The sequence below is a fragment of the Vitis riparia genome, chromosome 16, assembly GCF_004353265.1.
Source record: "Vitis riparia cultivar Riparia Gloire de Montpellier isolate 1030 chromosome 16, EGFV_Vit.rip_1.0, whole genome shotgun sequence".
Lineage (NCBI taxonomy): Eukaryota > Viridiplantae > Streptophyta > Magnoliopsida > Vitales > Vitaceae > Vitis > Vitis riparia.
Genome location: NC_048446.1, coordinates 1,153,394 through 1,169,508, shown reverse-complemented (window position 1 = coordinate 1,169,508; position 16,115 = coordinate 1,153,394). Strand labels below are relative to the sequence as shown.

At 36.6% G+C, this 16,115-nt stretch overlaps 1 protein-coding gene and 1 long non-coding RNA gene across 2 annotated transcripts in view; one reads left to right on the top strand and one right to left on the bottom strand.

Moving 5' to 3' along the window:
- LOC117932984 overlaps window positions 1–8,796 on the top strand; it is a 55,296-nt gene extending 46,500 nt beyond the window's left edge. Inside the window, exon 3 of the long non-coding RNA XR_004654270.1 lies at window positions 8,387–8,796. This is a non-coding gene — a long non-coding RNA (uncharacterized LOC117932984). The remainder of the gene's footprint in view (window positions 1–8,386) is intronic.
- Window positions 6,286–8,485, bottom strand: LOC117932983 (transcription factor TT2-like). The gene is made up of 3 exons (XM_034854324.1): window positions 7,837–8,485; window positions 7,496–7,751; window positions 6,286–7,395 (listed from the first exon to the last, which is right to left on the bottom strand). The coding sequence occupies exons 2-3, from the start codon at window positions 7,738–7,740 to the stop codon at window positions 6,429–6,431; spliced, it is 1,212 nt and encodes a 403-aa protein (XP_034710215.1). The 5' UTR covers window positions 7,741–7,751; window positions 7,837–8,485; the 3' UTR covers window positions 6,286–6,428.
- Window positions 8,797–16,115: the final 7,319 nt, after the last annotated feature.

The window sequence follows — 16,115 nt, the reverse complement described above, 5'->3', positions numbered from 1 at the left end:
GATGTGAAATCCTCAGCTTCAAAACAAGACTGAACATGTCCTATTTTGCAGCCACTTACCTTGATTTAAGGTGTCGAAGTGTCCTCAATTCAAGCACTTCAAGCATAATGTTCTCAACTACTCACTACTAGCGGAATGCTAAATGAAATCACTGCAATTGAGAGGAAGCAGAACATTCTGATCTCTTTTCTTCTTTTTTTAGTATTGAAGTGTTGCTGGAAGATTCACTCATTTGGATCACAAATATCCAACTCTTGAAATCTTCAAGGTGGATCAAAGAAAAAGAATGCTGGAAAACATGGATTTATAATTTCTAGAGACTCATTTTGGTGGGCTGATCATTTCAGGACTTTTAGGAATTCATATGAAGATTTGGCCAGAGATGATTATTATCTTTTGACAGAAGGACTCAGAGATGAGGGTGAGAAAAAGGTTGTTCTGACTGTTTTAGAGAAACATCTCCGGGTTAAACTTGTCAGAGATAACTTCTACTATCAGAAACTTGGTGCAGGGAACAATGTTTTCAGTTCAAGCAAACACGCGTGAGCTTCTGAAAGTCTTGGAGATATTATCTAGACAAAATTATGTGGGGGTTGTACTTTCTTGTTGAGCTCTGCTACAGAGTGTGTGAGCCCATCCTTCTTGTTGGCGAAGCTGATGGTGGGAAGACTACAATTTGACACTTACGCAGACCAAATTGTAAAGCCATTACTGCTGTGGAAGGTCAGTACCAGATCAGTCCCACACTGTACGTCATTCAACTGAACATGGACCAGAAAAATTTCAAAGCTAATACGGACTAGAAAATTCTCAAAGTGTAATGGAAAGCTCTAGTGATGAGGGTACCCTCTTTGACGAATCAAGAAGTTGAATTTGAGGCCTCCAATGGAAGAAATTTGAACTTTTTCTGATGAGACTTCCAAGGTTGTCATGCACGTTACATTGCGGTTCAGAATTCTGCCTTGAAGTCTTTTCTAAAGTCACTTTCCAAAAGACTTAAACGCAATGTCATAGCTTATCAGAATTTCTGGTATTCACGTTCAGTCTCCTAAAGCTTGATCCCAAGGAGTCTTTGAGGGTTCATTGCTCCGTACCTGAATATGGAGGAGAGGGTACCAAGTGAGGATTTTCTAAGAAACAGTCGCATCATCAATATAGAGAAACAAAAAAATCTGAACCCACTTTGAGAGAAGCAAACATCTCACGTTGCCACTTTGGATGGACACTTGAAATCCAAGAGCACGGATTGAGGGGCAGCCTGCACTCCCATGGAGACCATGCACTAACAGAAACACGCCACCTCGGGAAGTCTTCACAGCCGCATGAAGAAGTCCACGCACAGTTTTGGTTTTCAGAGAACACACGTACATGCACAGTCCACTTTCTAAAGGAACCCCCAGAATTTTTTTAAGAAGCTGTGAGCACTAATGGACTCTATGCACAGGTTTCTTCATGGGCTGCATCCACTTACACCACGCACCATCTCAAATTCGAAGACAGCCGCAACATTCAAAACTTGAAGGCTGCCACCTTTCAATACCACACATGGATGCATTGGAGATGTAACTTACGCACTAAGAGATCCTTCTACATCTATACACACTGCCTGCAATGCTGAGGAAGTCTATAGAGAATCACACTAGACTTTCCTTGGGAAAAAACTGTGCTTAGGGAAGGGATTGATGAATGCCATACCGAAAATACTGATACATCTAGTGATGAACCAAGAGCCATAGATGCACCAGATACCAAGGATCTAGATGTGGTGGTTTTGAAGAAAGAACTGGAGGAGGCTTTGGGTGATCTGACTGAAGCAAAGAGGGAGAAAGGAGTATTCTTTTGGGAGATTCCGGGATTATCTTGAGGAGAAGCACAGAGGGGACTGGCAGGACACACTGAGAACAGGGAGAGAAGGAATTCTGGTGATTTTTGGGGGGATTGTCTTGAGGAGAAGCACAAAGGGAGAGGGAAGGACTGGCAGTACGAGTCCTCATCTCAGTGGAAGCCAAGCAATTCTTCTCAAAGATTGGTCCTTTCAGGACGAAACAAAGCAAAGAAAGAGGGGAACTGGTAGAGGACGTTTTCGAGTTTTTGGTGGATCCTAAGGTTCTTAGATTCAGTTTTGAGGAGTTCGAGGTCCAACAGGAAGAGCGAGACATAGGCGATCTATCTTTCCTCGAGGTTGATTTCTATGATGTGTAGAGGCATGAATTTTCCGCTCATAGAATTCTCTCTGCCATTAACAGAATAAGTAGTTCTTCAATCATTAACATACTTTGGTAGAGGAGACCTATGGTTGGTCCTTGAATAGCAAAGAAAACCAAGTTTATTAGTTACTTCAGAGGATTTAAGGACCAGAAATAAATTCAAGAGGAAAGGTCATGAGTTTGCTCCTGTGAATACTTTGAAGAATCTGGGAGATTTAAATTTGTTCACACGACAGGAAATGATTCTGAGTTTAGCGTCTTCCTCCACCTCTGTCCATCACCTATTACCGTCAATCTGGGCAGTTCTCAGTGCAATGATTTGCATCATCTTATAAAGTGACAAATAAATTATCATATGCAGCTTGTGGTCTAGTCAATGTTGGTGAAGAAGCTTCTGTTACACAGATGTCAATCCTTGTGGAATGTGATTCAACTGAAATTTTAATTAATCTGGATAAAGTGGAGAGTATCAAAGGTTCATTGTAGAATGAATTAACCGGTTCACAGCATAGTCATAGAAAACTCGTATATAGGCTCGGGGAGTCATGGACCTGCAATTGAAAAGAGTACGGGGAACCTAGTTACGGGAGGAAAATACTCATGTACATCTATGACAATATCCCTCAGAGATACAGATATGTCTTCACCCAATGTCAATCATACAGAGTTCAGCATTTATCTAAATCCTGATGTTGTATATGAAACTAGTGAAGATTATTCAGCTATGCAGCCCAGTATCAGTGCAGATGGTTCACTTCTTTTCTTTATTTTTCAAGTCAATATGTGCCTGATCGTTTTAATCTTTAATTTATGCCGAGCAGTGAAGAAATACTGACCAACATGAAGGACGAAAATGAGAAGCTTTCGAGCCGAAGATGTATGCTTAAGCAATAAGATGAATTTATCTCAAGATGCAACAGCAATGATGCTGTCAGAGTAATGGAAATTCATCGAAAAAACAGAGAATGCCTCAGTTTTCGAATCTGAGAAGCTTGGTGTTGCCATTCTTGGGAGACGTTTCAGTGATAAAGTAGAGCATGCACCGATTAAGAAAAGGAGCTTTATATTTCAGTCTTCATTACCACCCCCATGAACTCCTTCTCCTCCCTATGAGGATTCTGAACAGTTCGTAGATAGTCAATATTCTTCAAAGGCGACAAATGAAGAGATTGGCGATGATGAAGACTTTTCTGGCATTGAGATGTTCGCAGTAGCTGCTTGCAATAACAGCGTAGGTGATGATGTGACAGAATCAACTACAGAGGATGGTCCAGTTCTGACATATAAAGGAAACAATTCATCTATTTCTGCAATGACTGTAAAAGAAACTGTGCTGTTGTCCGAGTTGCTGTTACGGTTGATAACCAGGATGGTACTAAAGGGGATATTCGTACTGATAGAAGCGAAACTGCTGGTCTGATTAATAATGAGGAGAAACAAGAAACAGAAACCAAACCAGAAGTTGATCCTGAAGCCACGAGGAATGAGCCTATTACAAAGGTGGTTGTTGATGGAGTACAACCTGTGTATAATGGGAAAGAAGCTATTGGCAATGAGGATCAAGTAGTGGAAAATGGTGCTGAATCTACCACCAACTTTATTAACTCATGATCAATTAGCACAGCCTATGTCACCCATTCTTTCTTCCTCACAGAGAGCATACCTTGATCAAATGGATAAGGTTGCCTCAACATCAACATCACCTAATACTTTGAGCACAATGTCTACTCCAGCATTTCAAGCACAATTATTACCATTGCCAGCCTCTGCTCAATAGCCTAAGAAATCTACAGCGTAGTTCACTGAAGAATTCAATTTTATGGTGATGAATGAAAGGCTTAAAGGGGATGAAGTTTGAGGTTATCTTGGAAAGGCAAAGAAGAGATGAAAAGAAAAGGATCAAAGACAATGCTAAGTTAGGTAGGCTTGGTATTTCAACAAACTGCAAGAAGGAATTAGAACAGAAGATTATCAGCACCAACTTTTCTACTCGTATCAGAATATCAGTAGAAAGAATTACCTAGAAAGTCTCTTGTTAAATCTGAACCAGAAGAGAAACGATTGAATACTAACTGAAAGAAGACATACATAGCATAAAGGATCAGATAGTCATCCCAAGCAATCTACAGGATTCGTTAAGGTATGACTGCAAGGCCTAATGAAGGGAGAGACAAATTGTTTGAAAAAGCTTCGTGTTTTCTGGTCGTTCTATGCAGTCGTCTTAAGGAAGGGTATGGGCGAGTGATCAGTGAACTTGTTAAAGCATTATCTTTGTTTTCAAAGCTGGAGTGCAATTCTTCGAAGAGTATTTTATTGCCAGATAAAAAGCAAAAAAAAAAAACGATAGATGGAGGAATGGTTCAGTGCTTAACTAGAATTCTTGAGTGATCAAGTCTTCAAGTCTGATGGTCTGAACAAGAAAAATCCACAACTTTAAACGGAAGACTTGACGATCAGTGGATCACGCCATTGGCTGCAGAGATTGACAGGGATAACCGGAATAGAAGCAGCCAACAAGGACTCATAGATGCAGCGGGAACAGAGCAGCGACAATGTGAAGGAATTTCGCAAAGTGAAGGAAATCATTTATTTACAGATTCGGTCCGATTATGGATGAAAAACAACAATGAGGAGTCTGCTTGGTGATGACAACGACAAGGGTACATATTCTAGTAGAACCATTGAATCAAATCTTGGTGGTGAGAAATTAACACAGAATGCAGGAAATCTGTCAATACAAAAAAAATTGGGGATTTTGAATTTTATGTTCAGTGTTTGATCAATGTTGGGAAGAATCCATTTGAGCTTACGGACCAAGTTACCTTATACATGGAAATTCTTCTGACCATAAACCCTGTAATCCAGTATACGAATTTTGATCAGCCTCGGAAAATGCCAGAAAAAGGCAGAATGCGTTTTTGGGATTCAATGCCAGTGTCATAGCCTCAATCACATCTCCAGGCTCCACCCACATAATTGCCACCTTGCCACATGTCATACTCCTAATGTTTCTTTTCCTTTATTTTGAGATTTTATACATCTTAAATATGAATTTCAAAATCTTTTTTTCATCAAAATAACTTTGGTTTTCTTTAAAATTCCTTAGGAGCTTCTAGGTATAGAATCCAAATCTTAACATGCTATTTGCTGCCACTTTCCTTCGGCCGTGCACTATCTTCTTTGATTTTTAACTATTTTCGTGATTTTCTTGATTTTCAACAAGCATGAATAAACTTCATAATTCCAAATCATGGAATTTATGAAATCAACTCATGCGAAATTAATTAGGGCTTTGGTGGGGGCCCGACATTCATGATATCCTCTTCCATATTGTTTGCTTGATATCTGATTGATTTTTGACTTCCCTTGATGGCATACATGAATTTGTTTTATATTTAATATTGAGATATCCTTGCTTCCCATAAAGATGTGGATGCTTGCAAATTAGGTACGCCCTTTCTACCCCACAACCCTAAAATTCTATGAATGCGTATGTTTTCATGAGACATGACCATGTTTGATGCCATAATTGATTGCCTTGATGCTTGTTTGATCGTCCTTGATGAAAATACATACTATGTGTCATATTTCCAAACTAATCTTTGATGTCTTGTGTTAGCGCTCGAGAAGTGATCCGGGTACGCATCCTAACCCTCCTTTATTATGATTAAATCTTGTTTGGCATGTTATATATTTGAAATCGCCTAGCCTACTTAGGTATCCATAATTAACCGATTAATTGCCACCTTTCCCTCAACTTAGTCAGTAGAGACCTTTTTAGGGCTTAGAGGGGTGCTACCTCTTAGAGGTACCTTCCCAATAAGTAACCTGATCCCCGGACCAAGACTCGGGTTTTTCAAAGACATGCCTTTTTTCCAAAAATTATGGAGTCACATTTTAGGGTTTTTTCTTTCTTGTTTTATTTTCCCTTTAAAATAAAAAATAAAATAAGTGGCGACTCCAATTTTTCTAAAAATTAATTTTTCACAAATAAAAAGCGAGTCTCGCCGATCGAGTGGGGACGCACGTGAAAAATGCGGGTCCACACCCTTCAACATAATACAAAACACAGCTTTATTATAAGATGGATTCATGAACATGGAACAAACACACACGCCTATATATATATATATATTTTCAATCGGACCATTTTATGGTGACTTCCTCCGTTGGCATGAACTCGCTCTCCAGTGAGGCTGAAACCTATCCAGAAATCCAAGGCTAAAACTCAAAGGAATTTCCCCCGAAAGAGTGATGGATAGTCTCATCATCACTCGGGAGATACCCCCTTGGAAATTCTGGGTAGGCTAATTGAGAAGTGGACCAAGGGTTGGCGATTTCTTGTGAGGCTGAAACTGGTGTAGGACTCGAGCCTGAGCTTGCATTTGGATCAATATTGTGGTTGAAATCAAAGAGTTGTGTGGGTTCAAACCCAAAGTAATCTCCCCCGAAAGAGTGATGGATAGTCTCATCATCACTCGGGAGATACCCCCTTGGAAATTCTGGGTAGGCTAATTGAGAAGTGGACCAAGGGTTGGCGATTTCTTGTGAGGCTGAAACTGGTGTAGGAATGGAGCCTGAGCTTGCATATGGATCAATATTGTGGTTGAAATCAAAGAGTTGTGTGGGCTCAAACCCAAAGTAATCTCCCCCGAAAGAGTGATGGACAGTCTCATCATCACTTGGGAGATACCCCCTTGGAAATTCTGGGTAGGCTAATTGAGAAGTGGACCAAGGGTTGGCGATTTCTTGTGAGGCTGAAACTGGTGTAGGAATGGAGCCCAAGCTTGCATTTGGATCAATATTGTGGTTGAAATCAAAGAGTTGTGTGGGTTCAAACCCAAAGTAATCTCCCCCGAAAGAGTAATGGATAGTCTCATCATCACTCGGGAGATACCCCCTTGGAAATTCTGGGTAGGCTAATTGAGAAGTGGACCAAGGGTTGGCGATTTCTTGTGAGGCTGAAACTGGTGTAGGAATGGAGCCTGAGCTTGCATATGGATCAATATTGTGGTTGAAATCAAAGAGTTGTGTGGCATGTGGCTGATCCCCGGTGCTACTTTGTGGATGAGGAATATTCTGATGATCAGTACTTCTCCCAATTAGCTTATCCTTCAAATGGTGGTTATAGTGGTTCTTGACAGCATTATCGGTTCGCCCTGAAAGATGCTTTGCTATAAATGCCCAGCTGCAACACAACACATGAACCAACTCCTAGCTCAAACTCAAACTGACCACATTGTCATATCATATCATATATATCATAATGGGTCATTCTCATTAATTACCTATTCCCATGACTTGAATGTAGGCGGATGATGGTTTCGTCTTCCTCTTGGGAGAAGTTGCCTCTCTTGACTTTAGGCTCCAGGTGGTTTTTCCACCTCTCCCTACAACTCTTACCACTCCTACTCAGCCCTGCCAGCTTTGCGATATCTGGCCACGGTTGATTCTTATTTCTGCTTTTACATTCAAAGAGCACCCGGTCTTCTTCTTCGGTCCATCGTGGTCTCTGCTGCTCTGGTCTTGCCATGGTGGATTTCCCTGCAAAGATGGAAGAAATTACGATGAGTGCTTAAAAACCAGGGAAGCGCCATTGAAAAGCAAGCTGTCAAGAGGAGATTGAGACCTTGAAGAAACAATGTGATTGATATCCAATGCTTGGCTGAGCTTGCTTCATATATATAGTGGTTAGTTTTGTGAGGGAAATTTATATACAAGAGAGTGCCCTTCAGTTGATGATCCGTTTCAGGAGATTAACTGAAGCCATCTCACCGAGGAGATGCCTTTAGCAAACTTTTGAGTTGAAATTTAATCATTAGAGACAATGGGATCCGCCAAGACAATGGGATCCGCTAAGAGCATGGATTTGGCCCAAACTGACGCCAACCCTCCATGGTTTTAACATGCAGTCGCAGACATTTCAAATAAAATCTGTGATGGACCACAAGAGGGACTTCTTAACTGAAGATTTGTTCTCAGGTCAGATTGAAACAAACTGACGCCAGCGGACACAGTCTAATCAATCAGATTTGTTCTTTGGATTTTTCTCTTAGTGATTAGTTAGTATAAGACTATAAGTTGCATACTAGAGTTGGATAGTCAATAGTATACCATCTTTCTCATATTCCAACAGGCCCTGTTACACGAAAATCTAAACACCCAAATGATTATAATAGGTGGCATGGAACTGACAAAGGAGGAAAATTTCAGACTTGAAGGACCAATTCCACCACCACGGCACCCAAACTGAAAGCAAACTCCTTTTGCCGTTTCTAGAAAAGCTGGCAAGCAAAAAAATGGTTAATTTCCTATCTTCAAACTGATTTACAAATTTCCTTTCACAAGAAAAAAATGGAGAAAATTAACACAAGGAGAAGATCAGTTGACATGTGGCGGTTTTCGAAGCTCTTGCGGATCTGACTTCAAGCCTGTTGTTGAAGGCTATGCCGTTAAAGGGTTAGGTTTTGTTTTTTTGGTTATTGGATTTACACATTCAATGGTGAGAATCAACATATACAAATTCAATGATTTACTAGACTGGAAAATCATTAACAACATTTTTATGTTAAACCCCTTTCCTCTTTTATCTCCCACTTTTATGTTAAATGCACTTGGCTTGCTTGTGAATGGAGGATATGACAAGCCCCCTTGATGGGATGAGGTCTTCAACATCCCAGCAGGAAAAGAATCAGAGAATGAGGTTGTTGATTTTAAGTCCTATATGGGATTTGATATTTGCTTTCACTTCTCTCATTTATGTCAATTTATTTACCATTTCTTTGCATTTCTCCTCACACAAAAGTTTGAACCAACTGTTTCCTTCGTCCTTGTCCGGAAAGTATATCACAAATTTGACAAACTCTTCTAATTCATGCCTAAAGGGTTTTCATGCATGCTTTCATTTCAAACCTAATTTGGGTTTTAAAAAGGGTGTTGGGAAATAAGGACATGTACGTACCCATTCACATTAATGAGGAACCCCACTGATGCAGATGCCTACCCAAGCTCCCCACACATGCAGATATGTTCCCTAATTTCCCAATCCCCTGTGGTCAACATCATGGCGGGCCGCCCCCTCACTCTCTTAAAAAAAATTTTAAAATACAATATATTGAAAATTAATTTCAATTGTACAGACTATGTCATGTGCGCTTTTTAGATGGACAACTCCTACAATTCCAGAGGCTCTGGTATATATACACGTCAAATACATGTGGGGCTCATTAGAGACGCATTAAGCCACTACAATACCGCCCAAATACATACAACTCTCTCTCTCACATTAAGCCAATATCATCTCCCCATACAATACCGCCCAAATGGATACAACTTTCTCTCTCTCTCTCTCTCTCACACACACACACACACACACTAAGTCAATATCATGTGATCGGTTTTGCATTGGAGTTGGATTCGCCCAGACAATGGGATCCACTAAAAGCACGGATTTGGCTTAAACTGAAGCCGACCCTACATGGTTTTGAACATGCAACAACAAACATTTGAAAATCTTTGGTGGGCCACAAGAGGGAAGTTTTAGTAGAAGATTTGTTCTCAGGTCAGACTAAGAAGACATGCAAACTGACGCAGTTGTCTTAGGTTATGTTTGGTTCCCGAAAAATGTGAGAGAAAGAAAATTGGGAGGAAAAATAGAAGAAAAGAAAAAACTAAGGAAAACAATATAAATTTTCTTTTGTTTGGTTAACCATAAAAAAAAGTTAAAAGGAAAAAATAGAAGGAAAACAAAATCAAGAATTTGTCTTAAATGATTATCAATTTGTTAAATAATAAAATAAATTTTGTGCTCTTATTTTCAAAAAAATAATTATAGAAGAATGCATTTTGTGAGAGTCCATTGTTCAATAACTATTGAAAACTTACCCTTTTTTAATGGTACCTGGCAAATTTTTTTTTTTCTTCGTGTATATAAAGTTCAACCCTCTCACCCTCACCATACCAAAATTTTAAAAATAAAATAAAACCCATGAAATATCTCCGACCTACAAGCCAAAAACGGTACCGTATTCACTGTAAAAATCAGTGATCCTAGAGGCAGCCCAGAGCCGTTGATTAAACTCATATTGCATCTCATTAGGCACAAATGGGGTCCTACAAAGCAGATGGTCTTCTGATCGTGATCCATCCAACGGTCCAGACAGCTCCGGTGGAAAATGTGTTTACAATTGGTCAACTGCCTGATCTCTTCTCCTACCTCGAAGTTGTACAGACATACGGCGCGTCGCCGCCGCAAACCGCCTCCCCGAACTTCATCACCGGCAGGATTTCACGGATCAGAACCGCCTATACCGGGGTATTCCGGCACTTGCGTCTGCATTTCGAACCACGAAACGTCGGTTTCTAGGAAATCAGAGAGACCCAGAAAGTGAAAGTGCGAGAAAATGAGTTTCCTGATGAAACCCAGAGCGATACAACCACTGCTCCTTCGCCGTCTCCAATGATTAAACAATGATGGAGTCGTCGAAAATGCGCTGCAACGTGGTCCCGGCGACTCATCTGAGAAGTTTGATCAACTTCTCCTCTCCTCCGCCATTAGCAACAATGAAGATCTCGGTCCCTTTGTTTGCAAAGCCTTCACGTCTAGCAAGCCGATACCCCCCACCCCCTCCCCGATAAAATTTCCCCCAACTTTTCCCCTCGCTTTTCTCTTATTTTTCCCATTATTTTTTAAGGAAAATAGTAGGAATAATATTTTTCTTTATATTTTTTTTCCATCGTATTTTTCATGTCATCCAAACTAAAGAAAGTTATGGTTTATTTCCCGTCTCCAAACTGATTTACAACCTTCCTTTCACAAGAAAAAAAATGGAGAAAATCAACCACAGTCGCATCACGAGGAGAAGATCAGTTCGCATGTGGCAGTTTTCGAAGCTCTTGCGGATCTGACTTCAAGCCTGTTGTTGACGGCTGAAGCGTCAAGAAGAAACCTGCTATGCCGTCAACGGTTAGGTTTTGTTTTTTTTAATTTTTTCTTCAATTAATGGATGGTCATGATTGGATTTACACATTCAATGGTGAGAATCAACATTTAAATAATGATTTTATATAGAAAAAAAATTAAGTTTTAAGTTGTTCTAAAAAAAATCATTAGATTTATTAATGAATCATTAAGTCTTACTTAATTTAGAGTTTATTTATCTTAAGACTAACTTAATTTGAAACTTATTTGATTTTTTCTATATATTTTTTTTTGTTTTTAAAAATCGATAAAAACAATTTCTATTTATTTTCTAAAAAGTGTTTTCCATTTCATTTTGTTTTTAAAAATTGTTTATAAATAATAACTATCAAACAATATTAAGAATTTTTAAAAGCAATTTTTTACTTTTAAAAATAAAATATTATTTTTAAATTATACTACTAAACATACTTTTATTGTCTTTTACATTATTTGTATCATCTCTCATATTTCTCGTAGACTATCTTTTATTGTTTGTACAATTTTTCATATTATTTATATTTTCAATCACTTTTTTTTAAACATTTTTTTTTCACTTCTTTGTTTTTTTTATGATAATGATATAATTTAAAATTTAAAAATGTCATGAATAATAATGTAAAGAATTATTTAATTTTCATATTAAATTTTTATTTTTATTTTGGGCAAGATTTCTTTTTATTTAAGTTAAAGGGTTGTGTATTCATTAAATAACTAATGATATTTGATATTTAATAATAAATCATAAAAAGAAAGTGTTTTTAAAAATCGTTTTTAATTTAAAAAAACAATATTTAACAAAATTTAGAAAACACTATCATTAAATTGAAAGCATTTGTTAATGTTTTTTTTTCAAAATAATTTTTTTAATCATATCTAACGGCTATTTTACATGGTCATTTTTTCATAAACGGCTAGGATTGCGCCTATCTAACGGCTGAAATCATGTTCGGTGCCTACTAAATCGACGGTTTTTCTCGATTTGAAAACAGCTTTTAAGATCTAAAATATTTTTCACATGATCTGGTGCTTGCATGCAAGGATTGAAATATCGGTTTTTACGAATATATCGGTACTTCAATTTTACGGATATATCGGAAATATCGGAGAAATATCGGTGGAGTGAAAATTATTTAAAATTAATAGGAATGCTTGAAAAAACTTCAAAAAATGATAAAATAAGTAATAATACACATTTTAAAAGTTATCTTGTAAGTGTAATTGATATATATATATATATATATAATTAAGAAGAAAAATATCGTAAATAGAGATATATTGGTAGATTCGATATTTGAATTTTAAAAATAATATATATGAATTTTGAAAGTGTATAAAGTTAAAATTGAGTTAAGAAATATTTAATTTTATTGAATAAAAATAATTTATATATAAATATAATACATATAAGATTGCAATAGTTCTTATACTAAGGAATCATTATATTATTAGATGAAGGGAGTTCATCTTGTTGAAGACAGTATTTATTTTAAAAATTTTTAAATATTTTTATTCAAACATATTTTATTATATTTTAAATGAAAAATTAAATTAATTTATATAAAATATCTTATTTGAGATTTAATTTTTAAAATTTTATTAAAAATATGTGATAACAACTTTTTCTATTAATATTAATTTATTTAATAATCAAAATAAAGGTTGATAATTAATAATTATTTATATAGAGAGTAGAAAATTGTTCTCATGATTTTTTTTATATATTTTATTATATTTTAAATGAAAAATTAAATTAATTTATATAAAATATCTTATTTGAGATTTAATTTTTAAAATTTTATTATAACAACTTTTTCTATTAATATTAATTTATTTAATAATCCAAATAAAGGTTGATAATTAATAATTATTTATATAGAGAGTGGAAAATTATTCTCATGATTTTTATTTTTTATTTATTTATTTTTTTTATCTCCACTAAATCTAAAAATAAAAAAATAAAAAAGGGAAAGTTAGGTTTTGGGCTCTTGATATGGAATATATATGGTTTTGAAAACCCAAGTGTATAAAATATGAGATGTCACTGTTAATTGGTAAAATAATATCCAAAATATGCACTATGTCCTGTTTACTTTTCTTCTTCCCAGATTGCCCCTAAATTTCTCCATGTCATCAGCAAATTCTCCCATGTCAGCATAACACAAAGAAACCCGACCCGAGAACCAGGAATCTCTCTCTCTTCCCGTCATTTTGCCCTAACCCTATCTCAGGAAATTCCCAATTTCTAAATTTCTCATCTTCTTCCCACAAGCCCCTCGTTGAATTTGCTAGCTACCTCTTCATGTCGCGGCATTTCGGTCGACAACCCTTCAATCAAATCTTTCTCATATTTCAGATACGTGGGTTTTCAAAACCATATATCGTCCATAGCAGCCTGCAATCACAACTTTCCCTTTTTAATACGCCTGCTTCACTTGCTCCAATTTTAAAGTGCCCAAAAAAATTTTCACTTGCGTAATTTCCTCACGAAAATGTCTTCCATCGGAACTTCAAAGGGAATCCTGGAAATCGGAAAGTTCGCTTTCTATGTCTCAATCCCGATTGATCTGATGTATACTTTGGCAAACAATTCCGAGAATATGAAGAAACTCGTCCAGAAGGTATTCTTTTTCCTCAGTCGGTGCTATGAAATTGGTGTGTTCTGGTTATTGAATCTGTGATTACATGACACCTGGGGATTTTTTGAAGTAAAAGAGAAGAAAATGCTTAACAAAATGGACCATTCTGAAGCATTTTATTTTTCTTTCATCCGAATGGTCCTTAGTTTGTGGAGAATATTCTCGATAGGGCTGAACTAGTTTTTCTTTAGAAGATTGAATCGAGATTTATTACGTTTTTGTGGTTTGGAAAATCCTTATTAATTGGTTGATAGAGTAATTTTGGGGATCCATCATTGATGTTAGACATTTTTTGAATTGGGAACTATTCTGATTCTTACACGTCGTGTTTAGGTCTAACATTTTCAGACTATAAACTTCTTGGATACGTGTCCAATGTTCCTCAAAAGTCTCCTTACTTATACAGGGATCAAATATCTCTTTTTTACTAGCTTATACGAATTTATGAATGAAGCAATGGTAAGTTAGTATAATTTCTTAGGAATTTGATCAAATAGAATCTGCCTATCCACCTTTGCTAAAAGGATTCTCGAGGCTCTCAGAGAATTAATGGTAAACAATAAGGATAGGGAGAATAAGGAGATAAAGAGCAGAAGTAAGACAGGGTAGCTCCAAAATATTGGGGTTGTGACAATGTTGATAATGTTGCTCTAGGCAAAACATGACTATGAAAGCAGACTCGACATGGGTTTCCCCCAAACACTTGGATTTTGCCTCTGGTTTCACAGGCTTTTGATCTAGAAAATGGATCAATGTGGTGTGTGTTGCACCAGTACGTTGAAATGTGGCATGATGGTGTAGGTTCATTTAGAGTATTTATTTAGAAAACAATAAACAATCTCAAATAAAATATCAATTTGCTTTTTCCATTAGTAAAAAGTGGATTAATAAAACATTTTATTTAAAATGAAACTCTCTGTTCTATTATATTTCAATTTGTTACTTTTAATATATTTTAATTCTCAAAATGATTCTGAAGGAGAGTGATTCTTTTGATTGTTAGTTATGTTGTGGGAATGAGAGTAAACCATGATTTGGAATATGTTATTTGGACCATAAATAACTAGGCTATTAGCATTTTTCTGTACCCTGCAGTGTCTAATACTTCACTTTGAATAGCATGGAAATATTGCTTACTGTTATTAAGAATAGCTTTGATTGTATATCTGATTCTGGGAACAAGTTGACTTCGTGCTAGCTTCATTTGATTTGGACAATAAATATCATTTTATTTAATGGCAAGAAAGCATGATTTTTCATTTGGTTCTTATTTAATTTTTTTATTGTTGTTGCTTTGGTCAATGTAATTTTCTCTACATGTATATTATGTTTATTTAATGTTACATTATAACCTCATTATGTTTTTTTTTTTTTTTGCTTTTCTCTTGAAATGAACGCTGATGTTTTGACTTAGCAGGTGAATTTAGGTTAAAAGATGAGTACTCCGGATGCAACTCGAGCAGAACTTGCTCTTGTGATTTTGTATTTGAACAAAGCTGAAGCTAGGGATAAGATATGCAGGGCAATACAATATGGTTTGAAAATTTGGAGTGATGGACAGCCTGGTACTGCCCAAAATGTTGACAAATCAACCAGCTTGGCATGGAAAGTTTTCCATCTTTTTAAGGTTGGGTGATACCGTACATTGTGGTGTAAAACTTTTATCTATATATATATATATATATATATTAATCTTGTCTGCTATTTCTGTTGGCTTCTCCATTGTATACATAAGCAAAAGGGGCACCCTTAGTGCATTAAAAAAAAAAATTGATGTTGAACTTGCATTAAATCAAACACCAGAATGAGCATTCAAGTATCCTGTGAAAACGATGGACCTATAAGTACTGATTACAGATGCTTATGATGAGATGATCTATTTGGATGAACTCAGGTCTCACAAATGGGACCATTAATATCTGAAGCCTCTTATACAAAATGGTACTATTTTTTACCTAGGTATTGATTGAATTTGTATGATAATGAACCCCAAGAACCATCCAGATGTATAGTTAAAGTTAATTATGAGCTAATTCAATACGATCGTTTTAGTATGTAACATTTTTTTCCTGGTGGACTCGGAACCTTAAGCCTCCCACAACCCCACCCAGTCCTCTTCATTACCACTTCAGGCAAAGGCATCAAGGGCAAAGTATTCAAAACCGAATTCACTCGCACCCAAACAGAACAATGGCATGCCTGTGGCAACACACAGTAAAATGTGATCATCCCATCTCAAGAATCACCTCACGCGTAATGCGCAACAAGGGTATAGCTCGTGATGTGAGCAATCAAAGCTCTGCTTGTGTA

What these genes read in the sequence shown, in the direction of transcription:
- LOC117932983 (XM_034854324.1), bottom strand. Translation starts at nt 7,740, where the DNA reads ATGGCAAGACCAGAGCAGCAGAGACCACGATGGACCGAAGAAGAAGAC. An exon ending in CATTCAAGTCATGGGAATAG is followed by an intron (nt 7,396 to 7,495) that starts GTAATTAATGAG and finishes GTTGTGTTGCAG; the next exon opens with CTGGGCATTTATAGCAAAGC.